The 10,643-nt window shown below is 43.5% G+C and overlaps 1 protein-coding gene across 1 annotated transcript; it reads left to right on the top strand.

The window, feature by feature from the left end:
• The first annotated feature begins 8,346 nt into the window (after nt 1–8,346).
• LOC111541531 lies at nt 8,347–10,628 on the top strand. The gene is made up of 3 exons (XM_026446971.1): nt 8,347–8,803; nt 10,139–10,202; nt 10,530–10,628. The coding sequence occupies exons 1-2, from the start codon at nt 8,362–8,364 to the stop codon at nt 10,153–10,155; spliced, it is 459 nt and encodes a 152-aa protein (XP_026302756.1). The 5' UTR covers nt 8,347–8,361; the 3' UTR covers nt 10,156–10,202; nt 10,530–10,628.
• Nucleotides 10,629–10,643: the final 15 nt, after the last annotated feature.

The following is a 10,643-nucleotide window of genomic DNA, read 5'->3' as shown; positions in this document are numbered from 1 at the left end:
ACTGTGGTTATAACTTACATTGCTCTGATAGCTAATGATGTTAATAATCTTTCTTTTTTGCTGTTGAATTCTGAGAGTTCTTTTTTTTTTGAAATGGAGTCTCACTGTGTCACGCACCCAGGTTGGAGTGCAGTGGCGTGATCTTGGCTTACTGCAACCTCTGCCTCCCAGCTTCAAGCGATTCTCCTGCCCCAGCCTCTTGAGTAGCTGGGATTACAGGTGCATGCCACCATACCCAGCTAATTTTTGTATTTTTAGTAGAGGTGGGGTTTTATCAAGTTAGCCAGGCTGGTCTTGAACTCCTGATCTCTAGTGATCCACCCTCCTCGGCCTCCCAAAGTGCTGGGATTACAGGTGTGAGCCACGGCACCTGGCCAAGAGTTCTTTATATATTGTAGAAACTCAACCTTTGTCAGATAGGTGGTTTGCAAATATTTTTGCCTAGTCTGTAGCTTGTGTTTTTATCCTAACGGCCTTTTGCGGAGCTCAAGTTTTTTATTTTGTTGAAATCCAGTTCATCAATTTTTCCTTCCATGGATCATGCTTTTGGTGTGAAGTCCAAGAGACCTTTGTCTAGCCTTAGATCCTGAAGAGGTTCTATATATTTTTTAAAGGTTTTGTGGAGTTTTACATTTTACATTTAGTATGTGATCCATTTTGAGTGTATAAAGTGTGAGGCTTAATTCCAAGTTTATTTTTTTGGCTATGGATATCAACTTGCTATAGCACCTTGTTGAAAAGACTATTCTTCCTCTCTGGAAATACTTTTGCATCTTTGCCAGAATTCAATTGAGCGTATTAGTGTGGGTCTATTACTGGGCTCTCTATTTTGTTCTATTGATCTCTGTTGATCTTTTTGCCGGTACCACGCAGTGTTGATTACTGCAGCTATATAGTAAGCTTTGAATTTGAGTAGAAGGATTCTCCCCCTTTTCTCTTTTTCAAAATTATTTTCACTATTCTAGTTCCTTTGCCTTTCCATATAAAATTTAGGATAATTCTGTCCTTCTCTACAAAGAAAAGAGTACAGTCACGTGTCACTTAATGACAAGAATACATTCTGAGAAATGCCTCATTAGGTGATTTAATTTTGTGTGAATATCATAGGGTGTACTTACATAAACCTGGATGGTAGAGCCTGCTGCATACCTAGGCCATACGGTATAGTCACAATCTTGTGGGACCACCATTGTATATGTGATCCGTTGTTGACCAAAATGTCATTATGCAGCACATGGCTGTACAGATCTTTGATTTTTTTTTTTTTTGGAGACAGTTTTGCTCTTGTCACCCAGGCTGGAGTGCAATTTTGCAACCTCAGCTCACTGCAACTACTGCCTCCTGGATTCACGCGATTCTCCTGCCTCGGCCTCCCGAGTACTTGGGATTACAGGCACACACCACCACACCTGGCTAATTTTTGTATTTATAGAAGAGACGGGGTTTTGCCATGTTGGCCAGGCTGGTCTCGAACTCCTGACCTCAAGTGATCCACCCGCCTTGGCCTCCCAAAGTGCTGGGATTACAGGCGTTAGCTACTGCACCTGGCCAGATCTTTGATTTTTTTTATCAGTGTTGTGTAGTTTTCACATACAAATCTTGCACATGTTCGATTTATTTCTAAGTAGTTGGGGCAGGGGAATTACAAGTGATTTTTTTTTTTTTTTTTTTTTTTGAGATGGAGCCTTGCACTGTCTCCTGGGCTGGAGTGGAGTGCAGTGGCGCCGTCTCCGCTCACTGCAACCTCTGCCTCCTTGGGTTCAAGCGATTCTCCTGCCTCAGCCTCCCAAGTAGCTGGGATTACAGGTGCCCACCACCATGCCTGGCTAATTTTTTTGTACTTTTAGTAGAGACAGGGTTTCACTATGTTGGCCAGGCTGGTCTCAAACTCCTGACCTCCTGATCCGCCCACCTTGGCCTCCCAAAGTGCTGTGATTACAGGTATGAGCCACTGTGCCTGGCCTACAAGTGATATTTTTAATTTTGGTGCCCACATTCATTGCTAATATATAGAAATACAATTGATTTTTGTGTGATCTTACATCCTGCTATCTTGCTGAATTCACTTATTCTAGGAATAGTTTTGTTAGGGTTTTCTATGTAGACAATTACGTTATCTGCAAATATAGTGTTATTTCTATCTGTATTTTCTCCCATTTTCTTGCCTTATTAACTGACTAGAAGACGCAGCCCTGTGTTGAATAACAATAGTGAGACATCTTTGCCTTGTTATGATCTTTGGGGGAAAACATTCAGTCTTTCACTGTTAAGTATAATGCCAGCTGTAGGGTTTTCGTAGATATTCTTTGTCAAGTTGAAGAAAGCTCAACTCGATATCCCCTGTTTCATTACTGATATTGGTAATTTGTGTCCTCTCTCTTTTCTTTGTCAGTCTTGCTAGAGCTTTGTCAGTTTTATTATCTTATCAAAGAACCAGTTCTGCTGGGCGCGGTGGCTCACGCCTGTAATCCCAGCACTTTGGGAGGCCGAGGTGGGCAGATCACCTAAGGTCAGGCATTCGAGACCAACCTGGCAAACATGGTGAAACCCTGTCTCTACTAAAAATATAAAAACTAGCCAGGTGTGGTTGCAGGTGCCTGTAATCCCAGCTACTTGGGAGGCTGAGCCAGGAGAATCGCTTGAACCTGAGAGGCGGAGGTTGCAGTGAGCCAAGATTGTGCCACTGCACTCCAGCCTGGGCAACAGAGTGAAACTCCATCTCAAAAACAAAACAAACAATCAGTTCTTTGTTTCATTGACTCCTTCTGTTTTCAATTTCATTTTCTGCTCTCGTCCTTATTTCCTTCCTTCTGCTTGCTTTGGGGTCTCTTTTGCTCTTATTTTTCTAGTTTCTTTTTGATTTGTTTTATGATTTTTTTAGAGACATGGTCTTGCTACGTTGCTCAGGCTGGCCTTGAACTCCTGGGCTCATGTCATCCTCCCACCTTGGCCTCCTGAGTTGCTAGGACTACAGGTGTAAGCCACCACACCTAGCTTTTTTTCTAGGTTCTTGAGGCAGGAGCTTATATTATGTGAGTTTTTTCCTCCTTTCAAATGTGTGCTGTTAGGGTTTTTAGCACTGCTTTTGCTACATGCCGCTGTTTTTGTATGTAGGTATGTATCTATCTATTTAAAAGAGACAGGTTGTGCTATGGTTGCCCAGACTGGTCTCAAACTTCTGGCCTCAAACAGTCTTCTGGCCCCAGCCTCCAAAGTATCAAACACAGTTTGGTTTTTTGTAATACTTTGAGACGTAATTCACACAACATATTATTCACCCATCAAAAGCATACAATTCAATGTTCTTCAGTGTATTCACAGAGTGCAACTATCACAAAAATCAATATTAAGACATTTTAATCACTCCAAGAAGAAATCTTGGACCCCTTAGCAGTCATTCCCCATTTCTCCCTCCCAACACCCCTAGGCTTATGCAACCACTGATCTATCTTCCATATGTATAGGATTTGCCTGGTCTAGACATTTCGTAGAAATGGAATTCCATTTGTGTTCTTTTGTGATTTCACTTCACATATTGTTTCAGAGTTCATCCATATTGGTTTTTTGTTGTTGTTTTAGATGGAGTTTCGCTCTTGTTGCCCAGGCTGGAGTGCATTGGTGTGATCTCAGCTCACTGCAACCCCCACCTCCTGCCTCAGCCTCCTGAATAGCAATTCTCCTGCCTCAGCCTCCCGAATAGCTGGGGTTACAGGTGCCCGCCACCATACCCAGCTAATTTTTGTAGTTTTAGTAGAGACGGGGTTTCGCCATGTTGGCCAGGCTGGTCTGAAACTCCTGACCTCAGGTAATCCGCCTGCCTCGGCCTCCCAAAGTGCTGGGATTACAGGCGTAAGCTACTGCAGCTGGCCAGGGTTCATTCATATTGTAACATGTTATCAGTATTTCATTTCTTTTTATTGCCAAATAACATTTCATTGTATGAATATAACACAATTTGTTTATTCTATAGCTGATGCATACTTGTTTCCTCTTGGCTAGTATGAATAATGTTGCTTTGAAAATTCATTTACAAGTTTTTGCATGAACATATGTTTTCATTTTTCTTGGGTACATATATACCTAGAAGTAAAACTGTCGAATCAGATGGTTATTCCTATGTTCAACCTTTTGAGGGAGTACCATACTGTTGTAAAGCAGTCACACCCTATATATTTCCACCACCAGTGTATGAGTGTTCCAATTTTGCCACACCTTTGCTGACACTTGGTTTTTTGTTTTTATTATAGCCATTCCAGTGGGTGGGAATTAGTAGCTCATTGTGATTTTGATTTGCATTTCCTGATGGCTAATGATGGTGAGCCTCTTACCTCTTGAAAAAATGTTTATTACTCCTGACCTCAGGTGATCCACCCGCCTTGGCCTCCCAAAGTGCTGGGATTATAGATGTGAGCCACCGTGCCCAGCCCTGGATTCAAATTCTAATCCATTGACTTATATGCCAATCCTTATAACAGTACAATACAGTCTTGATTACTATAGGTTTGTAGTAAGTTTTAAATAAGGAAGGGTGAGTCTTGCAACTTTATTCTTTTTTAAGATTATTTTGGCTGGCCCTTGAATTTTTATATGAATTTTAATATCAGTTTATCAATTTCTGCAGAGTCCAGCTTGGATTTGATAGGAATTGCATTGAATCTATAGATCAATTTGAGGAATATTAGAACCTAAAAAATTTGAAATCTTCCAATCCACAAAGGACATCCTTTTATTTATTTAGTTATTCTTTCATTTTTTTCCACAGTGTTTTTTTTAGCTTTCAGTTTATAAATTTTGTACTTATTTTATTAAATTTATTTCTGAGGGTTTCATTCTTTTTGATGCTATTGTAAATTGAATTGTTAATTTCACTTTTGGTTTATTTGTTGCTACTAATGCTATCTATTTTAATGTGTTGTATTTTCATTTTATTCAGGATAATGTACTTTTCTTGGTGGGGGGGTGGCAAGGTCTTGGTCTGTCACCCAGGCTGGAGTGCAAAGGTGTGATCTTGGCTCAATGCAGCCTTGGCCTCCTAGACACAGGCAATCCTCCCACCTCATCCTCCTGAATGGCTGGGACTACAGGCACACACCACCACGCCCAGCTAACTTTTTTGTATCTTGTAAAGACAGGGTTTCACTATGTTAGCCAGGCTGGTCTTGAACTCCCGGACTCAAGTGATCCTCCCGCCTTGGCCTCCCAAAGTGCTGGGATTACAGGCATGAGCCACCATGCCTAGCCTTTTTTTAATTTCCAGAGACACACGATTTTTCTCTTTGACCCACAGATTGTTTTAAAATGTGGTTTAGTTTCCAAGTGTTTGGAGATTTTCTTGTTATCTTTCTGTTACTGATTTCTAATTTGATTCCATTGTTGTTGGAGAACACATTCTGTATGATTTCCATTCTTTTAAATTAGTTGAGATTTGTTTTATGGCCCAGGATATGATCTCTCCTGATTAGATGTTCTGTGGACACTTGAATATGTATCTTGCAGCTGTTGATTGTAGCATTCTGTAAATGTCTATTAGATCCTGTTAGTTGATGATATTGGGGTTTTCTATATCCTTCCTGACTTCCTGTCTACTGCCTTTATCATCATTTAGAGGGACTGAAGCCTCCAACTATAACTCTGGATTTGTCCATTTCTTATTTCAATTCCTTCAGTTTTTGTTTCACATCTTTTGCAGCTCTATTGTTAGGTACATACACATTTAGGATTTCTGTTTTCTTGATGAATTTGACTCTTAAATCTTTATACTATGTCACTGTCTCTGGTAATTTTCTTTGCTCTGAAGTCTATCTGATATTAATGTAGCTACTTCTGATTTCTTTTGTTTTCATGATATATTTTTCCATCTTTTATTGCAACTTGCCTGTATCCTTATATTTGAAGTGAATTTTTTGTATGCAGCATATAATTGTGTCATATTTCTTAATCCATTCTGATAATCTGTCTTTTAATTGATGTATTTAGACCATTTACATTTAATGTCATTAATGATATTTTAAGACTTAAGTCGGCCATTTTTTTTGTTTTGCTTTCTGTTTGTGCTGTTTTTGTTTCCTTTTTCCTACTTTCCTGTGAGTTATATAAACATTATTTAAAATGCTGCTTTTCTTTATTTACATAGTTTTTTGTTTGTTTCTTTGTTTTTGAGATGGAGTCTTGCTCTGTTGCCCAGGCTGGAGTGCAATGACATAATCTTGGCTCATGGCAACCTCTGCCTCCTAGGTTCAAGTAATTCTCCTGCCTCAGCCTTCTGGGTACCTTGGATTATAGGGGTGAGCCACCATGCCTGGCTAATTTTTGTATTTCAGACCTTACTTTAAACAATAGCTGTACCACTGACAAAGATTGTAGATAATACAATTCTCTGAGGTTTAGTTTATTCAAGTATAAGGTCGGGGGCAGAGTACGGGAATCATGGTGGATGATCCTAATTAAGGTTTGAGGCTTGCGCCTGCATAGGGAAGAATGAGCCCCTAAAGCCATTCCCTGCAGGTTAAGACAAGTCTCCTTATTAATTGTTCAGGAAAGTCTTCAATTAAATTGAAGGTCTGGCATACTGCAATTCTTGCAAGTTCATAGTCATTATCAGCTTTAGCTGTTTAGAATCAGCTATGATAAACACGTGCTTCAATTTTGCTATCTGGAAGGTAGGTGCTGCCGCAAGTGGAAAGTCTGTCTTTAAGAATATGCACTGCAGCCGGGCGTGGTGGCTCACGCCTGTAATCCCAACACTTTGGGAGACCCAGGCAGGCGGATTGCTTGAGGTCGGGAGTTCAGGACCAGCCTGGCCAACATGGTGAACCACCATCTCTACTAAAAATACAAAAGATAGCCCGGTGTGGGGCTGCTCATCTGTAATCTCAGCTGCTCAGGAGGCTGAGCAGGAGAATCACTTGAACCTGGGAGGTGGAGGGTGCAGTGAGCCGAGATCCTGCCACTGCACTCCAGCCTGGGCAACTGTTAGAAATGTTTGTTCCCTGGCAACGCAAAGAAATAGCACTCAAACATAAATTTAAATCTCTCAGCAAGACCATTTTTACTTTCTGCAGAAAGGGTACCTCTCACAGATGGAACAATGGTGAAAGCCCACTTGAACAAAGGAAAAACAGACCTATTTATGCCTCACACATTTGGGTCGTCATTACTGCTGTGTCTTGCATCCATTGGCTGGTGCTGGACCTCACAGTCTTAAACTGATACCCGATTTGCTAACATCCTGGAACTTTCCTAAATAGATAAGTGCAAGGGAGGATAAAGAAGGAGAGGAAGTTGCTTATGAAAGGTTTAAGGAAGCAATAACTTTTCCAAATAAGGAGGAGCATAAGCTATGAGCTGAGACTTGCTTGGGCCTCTCCACACATGCCTGAGTAAGCCAAAGCAACTAACTGGCCGAAAGTGTAAGAACTGACAGTTGATAGGAGGCTTTAGAGTAAGTGATTATTCTTAGTGTCTATTATTTTATTTTTAAACCAAGATGAGCTTTGAAGAGGAACTTTTCTACTTTCTACAGCAACAGAGTGAGACTCTGTCTCAAAAACAAAAACAAAAAACAAAAGAATGTGCGGTGCAAAAGCTGGCACGGTGGCTCACGCCTCTAATCCCAGCACTTTGGGAGGCCAAGAAGGGGGCGGATCATGAGGTCAGGAGTTCGAGACCACCAGGGCCAACATGGTGAAACCCCATCTCTACTAAAAATACAAAAATTAGCCAGGCATGGTGGTGTAGGCCTGTAATCCCAGCTACTCAGGAGGCTGAGGCGGGAGAATCAGTTGAACCTGGGAGGCAGAGGTTGCAGTGAGCCGAGGTCGCACACTGGACTCCAGCCTGGGCAAGAGCGAGACTCCGTATCAAAAAAAAAAAAAAAAAAGACCGCGCTGGAATTTGCTTTATTCAGTGACGATTATATTGATCAGATTTGTCTATGTTGATACTTGTAGGGGATGAAGGAGAGGGAGAAGTCAACGATGACAGCAAATTTTAGTGTAGAGCACCTGAGAGAATGATGGTGCAGGAAACACAAGGAACAGGAGCGGCTGGGAAGTGGAAATGGAGATAACATCATGCTGTGGACATTCGGGATCCACAGAGCTGGGTAAAAAGCAGGTTTAACTTACTCCTTATCCCCCTTTAAGATGCTTCTCAAGTAGCCTTACTCCCTAAAACAGATATTTGGCATTGAGCCACGTTATTCTGCAGCCGCCATATTTTCTTGCAGGTAGAAGGCAGGCCCTTCCTGGTGTAAACAAACAAGATCGGGCTTTAGTGACACTCCTCCCTGATGACTGGCATCTGGTTTATACCCTGTAACTTGTCCCTCTGTTAATGGGGTTCTTCAAAATCCAGCCTCGGATGCCCTCCTCCCGCAGCGATGGCCTCCACCTCTGGCCTGGCGAGCTCACGTGGTCCAGCTTGTGCAACTCCGGGTTTCCGGCTTTTGGTCACTCAGGGTTGGACCTGGGACTGGTGCTGGTCGGCCCTGCAGGCGCTGTGGACTGGGGAAGCACAGAGATTCCCCGCCCCGTTCCCGGGACTGGGGCGCACGCCACGATGCCCCGCCCCACTCTTCACCCCCTGAATGCAGGGCGCTTGCTGCTACTCGGTGGCTCAAGCACCGTCCCCATTCTCTGCCCGCCCCTCTCCCGGGACACTGCGCACGCACCACAGAGCCACGCCCCTCTCCTCACCCCGCCACCCGGACGCAGAGCGTCCGCCGCCGCGTTTCCGGCGACATCTCGCTGTCATCACCGCGGCTTGCGCGCCCTTGTAGACAGCCCGGGCCTTCGTGAGACCGGTGCGAGTATTTGGGATTATTCTTATTATTTCTGCCACTTTTAACTTTTAGGGATTATTTAGGAGTTTCACGGCCGTCTGCTTTTCGTCCCCCCGGTTCAGCCGGGCCTTTAGGCCGTGCGGTCGGTGCTTTTCTCGTTGGGTATTTTCTGCTTTTCTTAAAAGAAGTTGTGGACGCGCGGAGTCCCTGACCTCCTGAGCAAAGGCTTACCCATGCAGCATAGTGTTGCCTGGTTTCTTGGTGGTTTTGTTGCTCCATGTCTTTAAAAGCCTCACTAACTCAGTGCCGCCTCCAGTTAAGAACTGTGGGCAAGATCCCAAGCCCCCTGCCCTTCCCTGTTTTATGGAAACTTAATTTTTTTTGTTTTGTCCTTGAGGGAGGGTCTCACTCTGTCGCCCAGGCTTGAGTGCAGTAGCCTGAATATGTCTAATTGCAGCTTCTGCCTCCTGGGCTCAAGCCATCCTCCCACCTCAGCCTCCCAAGAAGCTGGGATTCAGGCACATGCCACCATGCCCGATTGCTTTTTAAATATTTTTTAGTAGACAATGGGTTTCACCATGTTGGCCAGGCTGGTCTTGAACTCCTAACCCCAGGTGATCCGCCTGCCTCGGCCTCGCAAAGTACTGGGATTACAGGCGTGAGCCACTGCACATGGCCTAATTCTTTAAACAGAATAAACGGGGTGTGCATTGCTTTCCTCTTGTTAGGCTCGCTGCAGGCTGGATACTTTCTGTAAGAAAATAGGAGCTGTTTTTCCAAGGGTGCAATGTCACATGTGAATATGACCAGTGTTTCCGTATATTTTATCCTCCCCTTCTGCCTTCCTATCAAGAACTGTGAGTTGGACACAGAAGTTTCTAAAAAAGTTGAGTATTGAAATTGGCTGTTGCAGCAGGGACGAAAAGCAGCAGTCCTACCTCCCCTCAAAAGAGACATTAAGGTAGTTGGATTAAGGGCACAGGAGTATTTGCTTTTCAACTTTGTGGTAACGTGGGTAGCTAATGAAATGACTAACGCATCACCTGATTATAGAGCTGTCAGTGGATCTTGCTGAGTTTCCTGTGGGCCTATGTGATTAGAACTAAGGTTTTTGTGACAATGGTTGGCATCTGTTCAGCGTTTATTATGTGCTAAGCACCTTTACATGTGACATCCACTGAATAGTCACAACAGCCCCAGGAAATTGGTACCAGTGTTATCCTCATGGTACATGAAGGATACTGAGATTTAGGATACTGAGATTTAGGTTGCGTAGCTTGCGGGTTGGACACACTTCTTTCTGACTGCTGGAGAGCTGTGCTTTTAACCACCTCTGATCCAGCTTATTTTCCGCAGGTGCAGGCCTAGGGTAGTCTCCCGTCTGGACAGAGAAGAGAAGAATGCAGGACACCGGCTCAGTGTGAGTGGAGAGGAAATGGGTATGGAGTAGCCAGAAGCTTCTGGAAACCAGAGTTCCTTTCCTCAGCTGAAAAGAACCCTAAGAGTAGACTGCCTGGGATTGCGTGGGGGATGGGAGGATCACTGGACCTGTGGGCCAGAGACTTGGGTTTGAGTCCCAGCTCTGGCTTTGCTGAGGTGTGTGACTCTCAGAAAGTCATCCAACCACTGTGGGCCTTATTTTCAGTGATAGAACCTGTGGGGAATGATTACCTTTGAGTCTTATCCTATGACAATATGGTTTGTTTTTAAAGCCAGGTTAGCACTGACTTCTCTCTCGTGTTTTCAGAGTGCCTTTGCATTGGTTTGGCTTTGGCTACGCAGCACTGGTTGCTTCTGGTGGGATTATTGGCTATGTAAAAGCAGGTATGGTTTTGTTGTTACTTAGCCTCTTAACATCTTC

This window comes from Piliocolobus tephrosceles, chromosome 5 (genome assembly GCF_002776525.5).
Source record: "Piliocolobus tephrosceles isolate RC106 chromosome 5, ASM277652v3, whole genome shotgun sequence".
NCBI classification, from domain to species: Eukaryota; Metazoa; Chordata; class Mammalia; order Primates; family Cercopithecidae; genus Piliocolobus; species Piliocolobus tephrosceles.
This window is presented reverse-complemented; position numbering and strand designations above follow the sequence as displayed.

Bases quoted from the DNA above. Each gene is read 5' to 3' on its own strand.
- LOC111541531 (XM_026446971.1), top strand. From the start codon at position 8,362: ATGCCCTCCTCCCGCAGCGATGGCCTCCACCTCTGGCCTGGCGAGCTC.